The 17,653-nt window shown below is 43.5% G+C and overlaps 1 protein-coding gene across 2 annotated transcripts; it reads right to left on the reverse strand.

Moving 5' to 3' along the window:
* Positions 1 to 1,143: 1,143 nt before the first annotated feature.
* LOC104922759 (uncharacterized) lies at positions 1,144 to 14,778 on the reverse strand. 2 transcript variants are annotated; one of them, XM_010735683.3, is made up of 5 exons: positions 11,584 to 14,774; positions 8,482 to 8,675; positions 5,789 to 5,933; positions 4,026 to 4,331; positions 1,144 to 1,446 (listed from the first exon to the last, which is right to left on the reverse strand). In XM_010735683.3, exons 1-5 carry the CDS (start codon positions 13,201 to 13,203, stop codon positions 1,288 to 1,290), a joined length of 2,424 nt encoding a protein of 807 aa, XP_010733985.3. In that variant the 5' UTR covers positions 13,204 to 14,774; the 3' UTR covers positions 1,144 to 1,287. The 2 variants fall into 2 exon arrangements, with proteins under 2 accessions (XP_010733985.3, XP_019134525.2); XM_019278980.2 differs by lacking the exon at positions 1,144 to 1,446 and having other exon boundaries at positions 4,240 to 4,331; positions 5,761 to 5,933; positions 11,584 to 14,778.
* Between the last annotated feature and the right edge of the window lie 2,875 nt (positions 14,779 to 17,653).

Raw genomic sequence — 17,653 nt, forward strand, 5'->3', positions numbered from 1 at the left:
TGATACACAGTTGCATTGAACATGTACAGAACCCATACAATATATAAAGTACATTACAGCCTCGGCTGGGAAAAAGATTGTTTTCAATGCGATCCTCGTAGACCTCTGATTCGATCTGAAAGGCAAAGTTGTGCTCTTGATGTGCTGCCTGCATGTTAAAGAAGACGCAGAGCAGTCTGTGCAAAGTCATTCTCTCTGTAAAACGACAGTAGAACCGATGTATATTGCTGTTCAACATGTCATCCGTCACTGTCTGCAGTCTTTGTTTAGATGCCAGAAAAACACCCACGTCTACATTTATGCGACAGTTACTGATGTGAGAAATCCAATATCGGTATCAATCTGTCAGGACTTTTTTAATTCGCACAAGAACAAAATGGTATCTTGAGAGGAAATTCTTATGCATACATAACAAAATGCAGCATCCAGTGTTCATTTTAAAATACGGCGTCATTAAAATGTTTAAACTGCGTTAAAAAAAACCTTGTGTAAACCATGCAGTCACATTATCCACCAGTCACTTCCAAGAATGTCAGCATGAGGAGAAAGTTCATGTATACGTGGGCATGGCAAAGTCTCCAGCCTCAGCATGTGGACCTTGTGACACCACAGCGGAAATGACTCGCAGAATTATTGAGTCTCTAAATGATGGAAATTATGTCATGTCATGAGATGACATTTGGCACTATATGAGTTGAATTTGTAGAGTTAACTCTCGACTTATCATGGTAGGTTTGTACAATATGACTATTAATAGCAATAATAAATGTTATTTTGCCACAGTTTTCATGCTGTAGTTTCTCTCCCTTTAACGTCTCTGGAGGTTTTTAGGCCAATGTGGGCAATCGATTTCCAGAATTTCTGCATCAATGTGATGCACTTTGATTTGTTAGGTATTCAATTCAATGGATTAGTCAAAAAGCATCAGACATTAGCATCGGGTTATGATATTTGTCAATCGTTTCTCAATTGAATTTCTATGAAATATACTATATCACACTATAAAATGATGTAAATGTACTATGGTAAAAGATCCACACTGCACACCCCCTGAGTACTAGCCTCCATTTCTTATCAACAGAAATGCTGACGCCAGTGAACTTCAAAATTAGGATCACATGCTAATCCCTGTACTGATGGATCTTTTTTTTTTTTTTTTACTGTAGTGGTACCACTGTCTGATATGAATGTGGCAACTGTAAGTAAAGTATCAAAAACTGATACACACTAACTCACTAATCCCAGTCTGTGTGTTTGTGTCGTGCAAAAATGGAAATGTCAGCGAGCTCAGTCCATGACTTCCTGTTTGATCCGGATGAGGTTGGGTGGGTGCCGGCCGGCCCGGCCCTCCCTCCGTAGAATGTATTCACTAAACTGGGAAGAGTCCACTCCACCGCCGCACGAGCATGTGATCCAGAACCCTCTCTGCTGTAACCGCTCCAACACCTGCAGACACGGACAGAACCAAACGACAGCAGCACAATAATGAGGTTCTGACAAGGAGCCTCTGAAGTCAAGAGTACTGTAACCCATGGGTCAATTTGAAGACAACATATGTAGATTTTGTTCCCACTTTGGCGCCCTCCAAGGCGGACACTGAGGCACAGAGCGTTCCATTAGTCAACACGTGCACACAGATAATCTAAATAAACTGGTGTTGTTGCACAGTTTCAAGGTGTCTGTACAGGCCGCCCTTTCAGGCAGGCCTGCTCAGAGGTGTGTTATTGTTTGGTTGTTTTCTCATATTGTAACATTCGGCATTTAAAATGCTATACATGTCAAATCTGTTCGTACGGAAGCCCTAAGTGGTCATGCATTCCTGCGTTTTATTTCCTCTGTTTTCTCATGATAACGAGTTCATTTCATTTGTTTTCTCGAGTTCTCAAGTTATTATATGTTGCTTTGTGCGAGATAACGGGATCATTTTCTTGAGATTGTGAGATAACAAGACTTTGTTTTTTTCCCGGTGCTAACCTTTCCTGCTCGGTTGCCAGGCCGTGGCCAGGCAACACAGGAGGAGATGCCGTCCTGCTGGGCTAAGATTTATTATTGATTTTTTAAGACCCAGAGTTTCGGAGTTGACATTGAGACACTTCAGCCATTTATGTAATCGTGTACTGTAACCTACACTGTATGTCTTACCTGCTTTCTTGCTCCACCTACATACACAGTCACTCTGCCCGTCCCTGCCACTCTTACTCTCACTTACACACTGCTCTATTTCAAAGGGAACTACACTACTCTTAATACAAATAGAATTAACTTGTTTTCATGAGAAAATCGAGGTAATAAAATGTACGAATGACAGTTTTGGGCTTCCGTACGTTTACTTGTGTCGTTTGTCTATTTATGTTTTCTTCAGTTGCAGCACATTGACCTTTTAGGGCAACTTTACCTGCGCTAGATAGATCATTAGATTTTCTCCAAAAGGAAGGGTGGGATAGTACGTGACAGTTTGATGTGATCTCTGATTTAGTTCTTTTGTGTGTGTGTGCTTAAATGCGTTGCTAACAATAGCTGAGATAACAATAGCTGGCTCCTGGGGGACCAGGGTCACTCTTCATTTTCTCGAGGTAAAATCCATCCCACACTCAGCCTCTCTGGGCTGAAACATCAACTACTTCCGAAGTAGTCCATTAGCTCCTCTCTCCCTCCCCCTCCCACCAAAGTGAACGTGGTGACATTATCTGTGTTTTGCCCTCAGGAGGTCTCTGCTCCTCTGTACTGCATCCGTCTGACTGACTGAGATTTCCCCTGAGACAGAGACAGACAGACACACAGTGATGAAATGTGTCAGCCGTCAATTTATCTCCACACGAGAAAGTTATTGGCTGTTTGTTTCAGTCTATTTACTTTATCAGCGAGGAAGATATTAGACTGTGACATCTGTAGAGAGACAGGGAAGGGGTGGAGAGCGGGTGGGGATGGGGGTTGACATGCACCAAAGGACTACAGGCTGGAACTGAACCCGGGCTGCTGCTGTAAGGACTCGGCCTTGGTACTCTTGACGGAATACTGTACTAAGTCTTACTGATAGTTCAAGGAAAAGACAGGGCTTATCCGAGATTCAATGAATATCATATAAAAACTTGATATTAAAGTAGGTTTTTAAGAAAACATATATGTTTGCAAATAAAACTAAGAAGAATGTGGTGACACCTGACAAAGTAGGATTAAAGCCACATTGTGTAACTTTTCCCATAACCATAAACAGATTTAAATCATTTTCATGCCACACTGACTTGTAATCTGGTAATCAGGTCTGTTTCTGAACTATGTAATTCATATAACTCATATTTTATGAAGCGATGGTTTCTGGTTTCCCCTGTGATGTCCTCTGGCTGCTGCACATCAACTCTCTGTGATATACAGATACAGTAAAGTAGCTGCTATTAGCTCAATTTGTTAGCTGGCCTGTCTGGACTGTGAGCTCAAAGTACTGAGGGAATATTAGTGTTTGTACCACAAGTGTTTTGGACCAACAAGAAGAAGAGGTTTTCAGGCCTGGGGTGCGAAGGAATGGTGAAGGGGAGCGGAGCCGGTGTCATGCCAGAACCTGAGCTGTGTTAGCTCTTAGTCGTTGGCAAGAGCTTCATGAAATAAAAGTCTGAAATACAGACACCGAGCTGGGTTTCTTGCTGTTGAACTAGTAAGTATTGTTAGCTGGCTGCTATGTCTTGTGTTGGTGCACTTGCTTGATGTTTAGCTGTTCGCAAAGTAGTTGGCTGGTGAGCGCTAAATTGCAAAGATATTGATTTATATGTAATGGTGCAACCCAATAACTGAATAAAATCTATGAATCAGCTTTATTTCAGTTACATTTAGAGAAATAAAACACATTCTATCCAAAAAAAGCAAACATGGTCAAAGAGTTTAAGGATGGTGGACGAATCTGAGAGTAAGTTTGATGCTGCTGCCTCGCCAACAATATACTGTACACTTCAGCTTAAGGCTAGACTAATGAACTCAGGCCGCACCTTAAGTGTTGAAGGGTGTTAAACCTACACCCAGAGTGTGTTTTGTACCTGCACAGAGTTGAGGTGGCAGTAGCCGTTGAGCGGGAAACGAATGATGTGTGTGGAGTCCTGGTTCCAGCTGGTGTTCAGGGAATTGGACGTGACGTCTCTCACCTCGGGGAAAACCTCCTCGATCACGGCCCGCTGGGCGCTCACGCTGATCCTCTCACCAAGTTCCGGAGCCACATGAATCACAACACACTCACACTCCAGACACACACCCCCGCACTCCCGCTCAGTCCTCCAGCGCTCCAGCTCAGCCTGCAGTGGAGCCAACTGGAAGAAAGTGGCCTCTTCATACAGCAGAGAGTAGTCCTGCAAACACACACCGTATACATGAAGACAAGGCCAGAGACGTGCACACGTGGACAGAAGAAACAAAGACAGAAAAGAAAGGCTTATGAGAATACACACATTTGTAAGCACAAACACAAACAGAACATTTGGACAACTTGTCACGCAGAGATTTGCCACTTTTAGAACAGACTTCATGAAATTATTATGTCAATATATTGACCAATCGAGAGGACAGATGACTAAACCAGCTTAATGCAGACTACAGGATTTGTCAGCCTGGGTCTTGAAAGTCTTGGGTCTTGAATTTGTCATGAGCTGTCTGAGACGTTACGTCAGGTATCAAACATTTTTCATCCAAAAACAGTATGTCTGGAGATGGTGCACCTTGGAGAAGAGTTTGAGACATGGTGTGAGCAGTATCCAATGAGACTGCAAGATGAAACCGGGGGAACGGAGGCAGCAACACACACTCAGTGACTTCTTACATGTTTTTATTAAATATCGGGATCATTTTCTTGAGTTGATGATCCCTCCGGCATCATCATTATCTTTTTCTGAGAGTCAAAACAGATCAATACAGATATTCAGAGATTTTGAAAGTCTTGTAGTCTGCACTAACCTTTTAAGGGAATTACATAAGGTTATACTGAACACACAAATGATTGTGCATCATGGTTGTTGGAATGTGCTAACTGAGTTTGTTGATCAAAATAAATCTGTTCCAGGAGGTCGAACATTCTAACATGGTGGCATAAATATTTCTGAACATGAGTGAATGGAAACATTATGGTCACCACTTTGAGACACAGAGGCAAAGAATGGTTAGACCAAAACAAATATATTGATACTTATATCAGTCAACAGTTGAGATACTAAACCACTAACTTATTGAGTACACAGTTAAAGACAATAAGTGTAGTTTGAAAATGATCATCTAAGTTGAAGCGAAGCGAATGAATAGACTGCACCAATATTCATTTTTCTACAAAACAAAAGCAGAGGTCATCAGATTCATTTGCAAGATAATACAATCACAAATGTACATATATATGAAGTTTTTCAGGTGGATTCTACATGGAGCACCACATCATTTTCTTTGTCTTTGACTTTGGGGAATTCAGCGCGGTATCCTGCCAGCACCGAAGTCAATAAAACAATACATATGTAGGTAACGCGTTCTCATAGTGCACATATTCAGCCACAGTTACTGTAAATAGTGTTAAAAATAGTTCCAGTAACAACATATGACTGATTACAGTCACGTGTGCAGTATAGTGCACAGAAACTTTTTACAAAAAATATGAAATAAATATTTTATGTAAGAATAATTACTTTGGTCAATCTGTTATTTTAAATTTCAAAATCCAAAATAGAGTTTAACAAAAAAAAGTTCATTGACAGTTCATTTGTTTATTGGTTTCCCTGCAGTGATGAACTGTGTTAGTACCTGATCAAAGCTCTAGACAGACACTCACTTTGAAGTCATCAGGGATGAGGAGCTTGGAGGTCCGGAGGAAGTTGAGTATGTAGCGGAACATGGGTCCGTCACGATCGATGAAGTAGTGCTGCTTCAGGCTGTCCAACACGATGGGCTCGGTTCCATCAAATAGACGACCGATCCTGGCAGAGACGGTAAAGACAAAGACAGAGAGGACTCTTCATCAAATACCAACCAAATGTTGGAAGGGCTGTCATGTCGGCTGCTCACAGATGTCCTTGTTGACAGACAAAGGAAAGTACACTCAATCCTATTCTAACATATTCAGTATAATTAGATGCTGCAGCAGCCTTTAATTCCCATCATCCACTGTTTTCTGTGTTCTAACGTCAGTGGATGGTGAAAGTTTCCTCTCTCTGTCTGGGTTTGTCACTCTGACCATGTCCATGATCAGAAGTGAAAACTGCTTAACAGCTTCCTGGATTACTGTAGAGTGTAGAGTAAGCTAACAGTATTTTTAGACCAGTACAGTATTTTTTTTTTTCTTTTTTTGACTGACTGCTGAAGCCTTACATTGGCGTCATGTGAATTTTACAGTGCATTGTCACATGGAATTGTGGATTTTATCCCCTGTCTGTAACACACAGTGGTTCTTCAAGGCCGATATGAAATGGTTTTTCCTTAAATGCACATGTGGAACAGACAGATTTGAAACTTTTAAAGAGTCCACACTGATTCTTGAAGCATAAAATAAAATGGCTGCACTGATTTTCAGTTGTTGTGGTGGTCAGGTATGATCTCACCTGGCTGTGATGTACCATTTACAACATGCTGAAGCATGTTGCACCCCCAGATAGCTTTTAAAAGCAGGACTGGTAAAGCTCCAGTGTGTCAGAGGCTAAGGGGGTTGCAACCAGCAACTACGCTGCTAGATTCATCGAGTGAGCTGACTGAGAGAGACTGGAATGAGACCAAAAACAACAAAGATGTCTCCTGGTGAGGTACACGAGTTCACTTGTTGTTTTATTTTGGAGATAAAACCGTGAAAATGTTGATCTGTGACATGCTGAAAGTAAAGCAGAGTCGGCAAACTGAGTCAGTAAAGTTACACAACAATGTCTAGTTAAGGGTTGCTAACATTAGGAAGCATTAGTCACCATTTTTAATTTGTCTTTTTTCATATTCCTCCAATATGCTTTATAACAGGATCCTTAAAAAAAGGGAAGTGTGGGTTAAATTAATGGACCACCTACAAGACTAAATAAAAATAACTGCACAATCAGTCAAATGGGGCAGACATGCTGAATGCTACTTGAGTTTTTTAAAGCAGCACAAGGGCACTAACAGTGTTGTGCAAAGGCCACATAATCAGTTATTGTAGAGACACTGGGGGCCAAAGGAAAAAATAGCTTATGGGGTCGAGATGAACAGTGAGTCATGGAAACATGGAGCAAACAGGCTAATTGTACCAGTGGTGGCTAGGGGAAGCTCGCTGACGAGGACTGACGGATGACTCACAGCAGGGCAGAACATATGATCAGATCATTCTGCCTTTTGTCCGCCTCTTGTACCCTTTATTAGTAATGTCATAAGGGTGTTTTAATGAGATCTAAATGGGGGTAATTGATCGATAAATTAATGTATTGTTATATGTTCAAGAATAGAGAGGTATCTGCCGGCTTCACCAGTGACCAAACAACATAAACATGAAAATAATCACACGTACATTTGTACTTGAAGACATTTTGACACCTGCAATAATATTTCATACAATTTAAAGGTACAGTGTTTAAGATTTGGTGGTTTGGTTGCACTGAACTCTTGAACACAGTTATCCAGAACCAGCAAACGCTTCTTCTCCTTCCTCTCCACCTCATCCGTCTTCTTTTTCTACTACTTCTTTTTTCCTCCTATGTCAGCAACATTGTGGTGGAGCGTGCTCTGTAGAGCCCTTTGTCCGTTCTGGGCTTGTGTAAAAAAAAAACTTGCCGGCACTCACAAGATGTCAGGCTCCATGTAAGGAGAACGCTCCATATGTGATAATAATAAATAATAAAAAAGTTTATAGGATTACTAAAAAACAAAACAAAAAACCCACAATGACCCATGAATCCTTGTGCAATCATGTGAGTTAGCACTACAGGATGCACGTTACACACACGACTGCATATAATACATGTAGTGTACCGTCTCTGTATCAGTTACAGGGTCCTTATGCCTGACAGAGCCATGCCTTAAACCATGCAGACAGCTCATTAATGTATCCACATAAATATATCTGAATAATGGTGTATGACCTGTTCATCCTTGAATCTATCCCAAATCTGGGATAAAGCTGAATACTGGCAAAGACTCTCTTAAAATCTCATTAATCTGCACCTGAAGATATTTCAGACCCCCTAGCTGCAAAGCCAAATCCCATCCTTAATAACACTTTAATTTGATAATTAATGCATTTGTCAATTATTTAAAATGAATATGCAAATTAGGGCAAGGTGACTTACCTCTTAAAATCTATTTAATTTGTTAATTTAGGGCTTTTTGAAACTGAGTTGTTTAATTTTGAGGCTTAAGTTGGAACAGACAAATGAAAGGATGAAGACTGTGACTATAACAGCTTGATTTAAAATGAGGTGTCCAGTGTGTTTTCAGTAGATGAATTAGGAGATGATTAAGGGACAGTGTGTGTGTGTGTGTGTGTGTGTGTGTGTGTGTGTGTGTGCGCCTCACCGTGACTCAGGGTACTTGGTGAGGGTGCCCAGGCTGCTGGTGTACATGTGTCCTCCTACATCGATGTGGACAGGTGCATTGGTTTTGTTGAGCTTGGCCGGTGTGGGGATCCCAGCGGAGCCCAGAGGAGACACAGGAGACACAGAGACGACCTGCTGACTGGACATACTGCTGCTGCTGCTGCCACGACTGTCCTGAGACACAAAACACACACACGCACACACACACACACACAACAGTGGTGGTATCAAAATAAAAGTAATAGTAGCATTATTAGTAGTGTGGTTGTCAGATGTCAACAGAGGCCAGTCAGCCAGTCAGTACAATCCTGTACAAAATGTTCCACTTATTTTAGAGATCCTCGGTGCAGAGTGCAGAGTCACAACTGACGCAATCATCCCACATCATCAATTTAAATATAAACTGTATTATCATTACACCAGCATGCCGGTGGCACAAAGTTATTTGAAGGAAGCATCAGACACTCACACAGGAGAACAGGGTGGACGGTGAGTTAATAAAAAATCAGAGACCTCGTGTCGTCATGTTTCCTACTGACAGTCAACATTAATTCTGTGATAACCATCAATCCCGACCCTTAACCCAGTGTTTACTATTGTAACCATGACGACAAAGGTCCCATAACTAGAAAACTTACTAGTCATTAAACCAAAACCATAACCATCACCTTAACAAAATGCGGATTTTTCATTTGTAAGTTTTGAATGCACTTATCGTCCTGTTGATAGGAGGGTCAGATCAGACCCAACATTCAATTCAATTCATTTATATAACGCCAAATTATGACAGAAGTTACCACAGGACACTTAGAGCCAACACTCTGGAATGTTGGCAAAGAAAAACTTCCTTTAAAAGAATCTTCTTAGTCTTGTCTTATTTGCGTGATAGTCCTGCAAAGGAACTACATTTCCCATAATATTGTGGGAGTGTAAACCAAGGACAGTAAAAAAGAATGGACAGCGCATGCTGACTTCTGTAAAAATCTGCCATGTTGGTAGTCCTACTATTTCCGCCTCCCAGCTATTCTAAAAATTGGCAAAGATGTGGTGGAACTGAAGCAGACCGAATAACAACTGGGTGCTCAAACAAGTCATGTGGAATGGCACCTACCTGTCAATCAAAGTGGCCACACTGTTAATTCTGCATAACTTTAAACATCATTTAAACAGGTGATTTTTTTTAAAAATTCACCCTCAGTACAGTTGTCATGAACAGGGAAATTAGCTATAGAGACCAAAACAGTTTTTTGTACCAGGCTGTAAACATGTTTATTTCTGCTGTGAAATTGGACATTTGAACATGGGGACTTATGGAGACTGCCTTGTTGTGTAACCAGCTTCAAGTGGACGCTTGAACTACAGTTTTTGGCACTTCCTGTGTTGGCTTCATTTCACAGCCACAGAGGTTGCCACTTATCAACCGTTTGCTTGTTTTTTTCAAGAACAACTTTAAAAGGTGTTGATGAGTTTACACCTTGTTTTGCTCCCTCCAAGTGTCCAAAGCAATGATGAACATTACAGAGGTCTCAATATGCCCTTCTGATATCAAATTTTATTTTAGGTAATATATTTGTCAGGTCAGGACTACTGTTCATCAGTTTAGTCTGCCAGGTATCTCCAAGGCTACCTTTCCTCTACAATGAGCCAATCACACTATACCCTGTGACATCCTGCGAGCTGGCTGGCAGGCCTTCCCCACCAAGTAGAGTTATAGAGAGGTGCTGATGATTTCAAATCATAGCCTGGGGACAGGAGGATAATGCCAGAAACCTGACAGGAAGCGGAGAAATACAAGGACAGCCTGTCAGGCACATAGATATGACTTTGCTCTGTCGGAGCACCAGCTATTCCAAATTGCCTTGTAGGCTACTTTACAATGCCAGGTGCCTGGCATGAAGCAAAGCATTAAGCTCAAAAAGAAGCAATTGGCAGGTTGGTAAGAGGCCAGTACCTGACAGGAGGGGAACAAAAGTCTCCTGGGCTCTCACTTGCTTCGACACTGTTGTGCCGTCTTTAATTCTTCAGATTCTTTAAACAGCTCTCTTCAAACTGTCTTCTGTTCAGTTCTGAGCTTTGCAAGGTCACACCTCAAGTCTGTGACTTCATTTTTTTTTTTTTTTTACTTTGAGTAAATAAAGCCTCCGAATTAATTTTCCATAACTGCTTATCCTTATCAGGTTCACAGGGGGCTGGAGCCAATCCCAGCTGTCATCAGGGGAGAGGCGAGGTACACCAGTTCATCACAGGGCTGACACATGGGGACAAACAACCATTCACACTCACGTTCACACCTACGGGTAATTTCGAGTCACCAATTAACCTGCGTGACTTTTGACTGTGGGAAGAAGCCACGCTGACACAGGGACAACATGCAAACTCGAACTCAAACTCCCCAACATGCTGTACATACATATGTTAGTATTAACATAATGAAGTTGCCTATTTAGAAATGTAAGCATTCATTTGGAGTAACACAAACAAAACCTTTTGCTCTGTTTTCGTGCTCCGCCGCCTCCTGAGGGAAATCTCTGTCTCTTTAGCTGCTAAACGCTCCACTATGTTCACAAACTAACCTCTAACTGCATCTGTCGGCTGTTTGCTGCTGAGCAGGTGGTGTACGGTGGCTTTGGAAACAGCTGCTGCTGCAGGTTGGTGAGAGTGTGAAGTGAAACAGTGAAGTCTGAGGAGCACTGAACCAAAATCTGAAAGGCTCCATACAGGGTCATGCAATGTTTGGTGAAGTTTGCGTGTGTGTTTGTCACATTGTTAATATAGAAAATAGAAATCACAGAACATCACTGTCATACTTATGGACAGCACTAAACATGAGTAAAGTGACGCACATCCTGTTGATTAGTGACATCATCACTGTACTGTATTGCATCATTAGTACATGCACTTGATTGAACATCATGTCCTCCTTTAAACATAAACATCTTGTATGGATTATGAGCACGTGTGCTCCTCATGCAGGGCTCACACGCGGTGCGGACGCACGGACACGCCGGATGCCCGCAGGCGGATTTTACGCACGGGCCGTTCACACAGTGAAGCTGATATACGGCCTCGTGCACCGTGTTACCTGTGTGGCCACAACGACCGGGGACCGGACGGCGGGCTGTGTGTGAATATGGGACTCCTTGGCTCTCGTGGGCGCCGTCTCGCTCTCTTTCCGCTCAAGAGGCGACTCCGCGCGAGTCCCGGGGCGCACGCACAGCTTCTTGGCGAAAGGAGCCCCCGGGTCCGGGTCTTCCTCAGAGCTGGCTCTGCTCGCTGTTGTTGTTGTTGTCGCTGACGTGTTTATTGTCGTTGCTGCCATTGTCAGCTGCGGCTTCAGATCTGCGGAGTCGGTTACCCGGCGGAGGTACGGGATCACGAGCTGGAGGTGGGACTGCGTGTGACCGTTGACCGTTTCCGAGGCAACGTAAAGCGTCGTCGTCGTCGGCCTGGAGCCCGCGGCGCCCACGATGCTGTTGAGCGTTGCTATGGAGACGGCACCGATGCAGTGGTTGGTGTAGGTCTTGGAGAGCTTGGCAGCGCGCGACAACATCTGCATCCTCGTGCCCAACAGGTTCTTACCGATGGCTTTGTTCTCGTACCACGTCACGTCGCTCGCGCAGCAGTGGTCCCGGGGACGCTGGAAGAACGCCCTGCACAGGGGGTTCCGTTTCGACACGTACCGGACGAAACTGGCGTACGGGCACTGCTCCGTGCCAGTCTCGTACATCCGCGGCAAAGTGTCCTCGTCTGCGTCCGGACGCTTCTTGGTCCAGGCGGCGGAGCGGGACTTGTGGTACGGTCCGAGAGCTTTAAAATACACAAACTTTCTCCCGTCCTCATCCACTGCCAGGCCGAACGAGTCCTCCTCCAGTTCCCGCTGGTTCTCCCGGCCCCTGGTGCAGAAATACATACAGGTCTCGAACCAGACTTTGTTGAGCAGTCCGAACGGAGTGTCGGTGTTGAACACGGAGGACTCGTACAGTTTCCGCAGGTCCGAGCGCGTGATGGCTTGTTTCTGCACCACGGGACCGGCTCCCTGCTCCTCCAGCCTCCTTATGACCGCGGCCAGGGTCAGGTTAGCGCTGCGCAGCTCTGGGTCCTTGGTGAGGTCTAAGGTGCGGCAGTAGGGCGGCTCGTTCAGGTACCGGTTCAGTGAGCTCCGGATGCTGATGAGGGACGACTTGCTGTACAACTGTCCACTTTTGGAGCGCGCCTCCGCGTAAAAGGAGCGCAGCACAGCGCAGAGCGCCTCCTTGTCCAGAGTTTCAAAGTCTGGACTTTGGGCTTTCTCACTCAGGTACTCCCTGAAGATCCTCACTGCATACCGGGTGGCCAGGCGGGTGTTCTCGCTCAGCCTGTTCCGCTCTGACCGCTGGAGCTCTCCCTCCAGGTGAGACTCCAGCCCGGCGGGGATGCTGCCGCTGAAGGGGTCCGCCTCTCCCTCCTCCTCTCCTCGGTCCATACTCCGCATAACGACCGCTCGTGTCTCCGCGGTGGAGCCGCTGGAGTCCAGCACTGTACTCCCTGACTCCCACTCCAGCTCCATAGCATCTCTATCGGACTCCTCATCCTCCTCCTCCCCGGTGATCTGGACCTCCTGGATCTCATCTTCATCTTCCTCCTCATTCTCCTCATCCCTGCTCCTCTCGGGGCAGCTCATCTGCTCCCGCTCCGTGTCTCCGCTGGCAGGCATTCTCGCCATATTGCGGTCTGTGAAGCAGTCCTCCGGCAGCGCGCATGCGCTATATTGGACCGCAGCGCTGAAAGCCTTTTGTGTTTAAGTGACCTTCAGCCGTGCACGCGCTTTTTTTTAAGGTACCAGGGAGCGAGCGCAGCGGGAGGGTAAATTTGGAAGCGCGCTCTCCGTCAAAAGGCTGCAGTATTGGACTGCATATTGGACCGGCAGCATGAACACTGTGCTGTGGTGGATAACAGGACTGCAGGACGGTGACCTCCAGTCTCAGAACGAGCCAAACAAACAGCGTTATGACGACTTTTCAAACACTTTGACACAAGATGAGTGTCTGAATGCATAAAGACAAGAGACAAACCAGCTAAAGAGAGCTGATGTAGATTTGACTTTGAGTCCCTCAGCCTATTATTATGTGTTATTATCACTATATTATTATGAAAAAGAGATTTAAAGGTGAGGTACATGTAAATCAAAACACACACACACACACACACACACACACACACAGAGTTTATGTGTTTCATCTTGCTTTGCTCGTTTCAGTAGTTACATATGTGTCTGCTTCTGTTTGGTTATTTGTCTTTTAAATATGCACGACTCTATGTTTGTGTGAGTGTATCCACAGAGCTGTATGCATATTCTGCTCCACATAACCGCATAAATAGTAGAAGTTATGCTTCATGTGAAGCCGATTCAGGTGATTTCAATCATATCACATGATTTTCATCAGAGAGATCTGACTTTGCAAACTTTGTGTGATCCGATTGAAAGCTCAAGACAGAGTCAAGATGAAGGAGTCAGACTCTGGCAGCTTAATGTTAGTGTGATTCTAAATGGCAGGAGAAGCCCCAGATTGAACGACGACAGTCATGGCGCACATTAATGAGCGTTGTTCATGCAGTTCACTCAAGCACTGTTATTAGGAACATGAAAGACAGACCTCTCACAGTCTTAACACAGTCCACAATACACTGACACACATAAATGGGATGCATTTGGTCCCTGTTCTGAACTCTGCAAGAAAGTAACATCGATCCTTTGTGCCTGAGACACTCTTTTCTGATGTGCCGTTATATTAGCAGTTATTTTAGCAGCTTCTTAATATAGTATCCCATCATGCTCTATGCCTGCTCCCAGCTAAGAGCACTGGTTCCTCCCCTGGGCAAACATGACCTTGATATACAGTCTGCACCCCATGCACTGCTCTCATTGCTGTTTGGACTGTGTCAACTTATTATCTCATATTAAACTATTATGTCCGCTGCTACTGATTCACAGTGGTGGTCATCATCGTCTTTGTAACTTTTGTGTTACATAAGAAGGCAAAAAAAAAAGAAGAGACGAGCAAAGATTTTTGAAAGGCAGCAGGACTAAAACTCACTGAAAACAGTTTTTAAAATGATTTTACAGTGTCAATGATTCGGCCTCTGTGGGCAGTGGTCAGTATTTGAGGGCTTCTGGTGTAGCCAGCAGATATCTGGAAAACAGATATTTGAGCGAAGACTTCCTCTGCAGTCAGATTGGCAACTTGATACATGAGACAAGACAGACACATCTCTGCTAATCTCTATGGACAGATGTCTGCAAATGAATAAAAATAAATAAATATCGCCAAATGATTGCTGATGGATTCCCCTACACCTCTTTCGCGCCCCACACAGAATGTTTACCTGTGTGCAACCAAAGCTCACTCGAACGTGATTGGTCAATACTCCTCGCACAACAAACTGCCAAAATCTCTGGTCCCTTGCCTTCAGATGCTGCATTCATATGCAGATATCAGTTTATAGAGATTACTTCCTTTACACAATCCACAAATGACCGTGTAGACCTTCACCCATCAGCTCAGGCTTCACATACACTGCCATAAATAATAGTTACAACCTCCCAACACTCCGTTCCTCGCCTCACACAGCACCGCACTGATAAGTACATGCAAAACTAAAGAAAACTGGTCATTAGCACATCAAACACACCCAACACTGGTCAACAGCTTCAGATGTCTTGGATGACTCATGGACTGTAAAGTAAAAAGTTTTGATCAACTCATCACTTCTGTCCACCAGCAAAGACCCAAGTGTAAGCAAGCATGAGCCAGAGCCATCACACACTTCTCATACATTCATAGTTCAAGACACCCCACTTAACATTATTGCTGTCCGGTTATAGATACACATGGAGATCTGTGTGTGTGAGTGCATGTATGTGTATATGTACAGGTAGGGGTACTGTATGTGCAAACTGTGCCATCAAGTGCTTATTATGCATATATGATTAAGGACCTTCAACATTATGGTTAGAATCATAGCAACTTCATTATGATGAGGTGGCCTTCATTAACCCAACCGTCACTGTTGGTAGAAACAGGAAGTAGACAGGGGAACTCCAGCAAACAACAACAACAACAACAACACAGGGTTGTCCTGCAGCCACTTTATGAATCCTGTGGTGAAGGCATGAGCTGTCGGACTCTGCTTCTGATTGGCCAGTACTTCTTCCCTTGTCGATTGGGTTGGGTAGGTTTAGGCATGAGGAGTGAGATTGGTCAGGCTCTGGGAAAGAATATTAGGTTAAGTTAATCAGAGGCAGGGCAGTGAAAGATAAAATCTTTGCCCAGGAGTTGTAAAATCTTTTCTGTGAGCGCTATGAACTAGAATATTCTTTTGAATAGGAGCATTATGAAATGTCTATTATAAAAATCATATAAAACCCCCACAAATGATTTTTCATGTATACAATTTCCATTCAATTTATTCATGTCATTATTTCATTTTAATGTATTTGTTTGATGCTACATATTTTTAGCGATGGGTCCTGTTGCGGTAAAGTCAAATGACCAAACTAAACACACAGAATATGGTGGTCCTATAACCTCAGAACTTATGTTGAATCAATAAATTCATTATTGAATCAATAAATTATGGAGCAATGTAAGGGAGAGCTGAAATAAAGGTCGTCAGCTGCTGACAAAGTTTGCCTCCAGCTAGTTAAAGGGCTCTGTGTAATGTATAATCACCTGAAAATAAGAATTATTGTGTTTTTGTTACCTTACAATGAGCGTTTAATATCTGCAGACGCTGTGGACCCACTTCTACAGACTCTACTATGTTGTGCCGTGTTTCTACAGTAGGCCAGAAAGGACAAATCAAACACTAGTTTCTTCTACACACTTGGTAGCAGAGGCTGAGGTGAGGGGTATTCAGTTAATTGCGATCTGCAACTTCACCACTAGATATAAGATGTAATATTATAATGTATTTTTAGAGCTCACCCACATACATATAGCACCAATAAAACAGTACAGACATTGTCAGTTGGTACCAAACGTTTCACCCCCCCAAGGAGAACACTTACTCTATGTAGGGGGCACTATAGTGCAATAAAAATACATAAAACATGTATTTCTTTGTTGTGTTTGTAATGACTATTTTGACCAATGAAGCAGGCTACACAAATGAAAACACACAGCAGGAAATATACACTCATATATTTCATTTTAATGTAAAGTTCCAAAAATGCCCATTTTCTCATAATCATTCCATGTATTAGAACAATTAGACCAATAAAATGGTGTTTGAACTCATTGATGTCAATGGGGAGACACCATGTATGAATAGATTCCTGTCTGCTGTGAATATCATACAATGAAAATGTGTTTTTCATCAATGTACAGCTAATGATGAAAGCCTCATGTGGTATATATATATATCCATGCACAGTAAACTCATCTCATTTCAGTGTAATGACTTTATGTCAGTGCCACCGAAAAGCAAAAAATCGTTTGCTGTGTCTTAGCCGTCATGTGATGTTATGAAGCAGCTGTGTAGACAGAGCCTCACAGCGGCCTGCTGTGGCTGTGGTGTTTGTCAGTGTGTTTCTGCTCTGGGGCATGTCACCAGGAAGCCGGAGACACTTCACAGGCATGAGGCGCCCCCGCATTTTAATTCTTGTTAGCCGCGCCTGCTTCAGACCTTGCGACCCAATTAGCAATTAGCCAGCCTTTTACGTGGAGACCTTTGCCGTGGTGTATGATCCAGGCCTGATTTGTATGCGGTTTGTGCAGACGCTGATAAGAGCACCCGGAGTACATGTGCAGTTTTTTAAATTTAATTTTATGATGATTTGCATGCCAGGACCGCTGCAGGGCTAGGGGAAATAACATAGCCTGTCTTCAAAAGGAGATCTGTACACCAAGCACAGCAAAATGTGTAGGACTGCGCTTTTTTTTTGTGCAGGCAGGTAATTTGCTCCCTGACTAATCTGCAGAGATAGGGAGAAGTTCAGAAAAAGCACTTACACAAAGAACAAGCTTTAGCTCGGAGGCTTGTCAAAAAACCTGAAGAAATTAACACCAAGGTGTAATAGCTGGAACAGACGAGGATCTGCACCAACCTCGGAGGCGACGGGAGCATGTGTACGCACACGTTTTTTCAGCAAGTTCACCCAGAGCTTGCATTTT

The sequence above is a fragment of the Larimichthys crocea genome, chromosome XVII (assembly GCF_000972845.2).
Source record: "Larimichthys crocea isolate SSNF chromosome XVII, L_crocea_2.0, whole genome shotgun sequence".
In the NCBI taxonomy this organism is placed as follows: Eukaryota; Metazoa; Chordata; class Actinopteri; family Sciaenidae; genus Larimichthys; species Larimichthys crocea.

Excerpts from the sequence above, each read along its gene's own strand:
- LOC104922759 (XM_010735683.3), bottom strand. The coding sequence starts at position 13,203 with ATGGCGAGAATGCCTGCCAGCGGAGACACGGAGCGGGAGCAGATGAGC. Across the intron at positions 4,332-5,788 it reads TCATCCCTGATGACTTCAAA|GACTACTCTCTGCTGTATGA; the intron begins GTGAGTGTCTGT and ends GTGTGTTTGCAG. Across the intron at positions 1,447-4,025 it reads GCCACCTCAACTCTGTGCAG|GTGTTGGAGCGGTTACAGCA; the intron begins GTACAAAACACA and ends CCGTGTCTGCAG.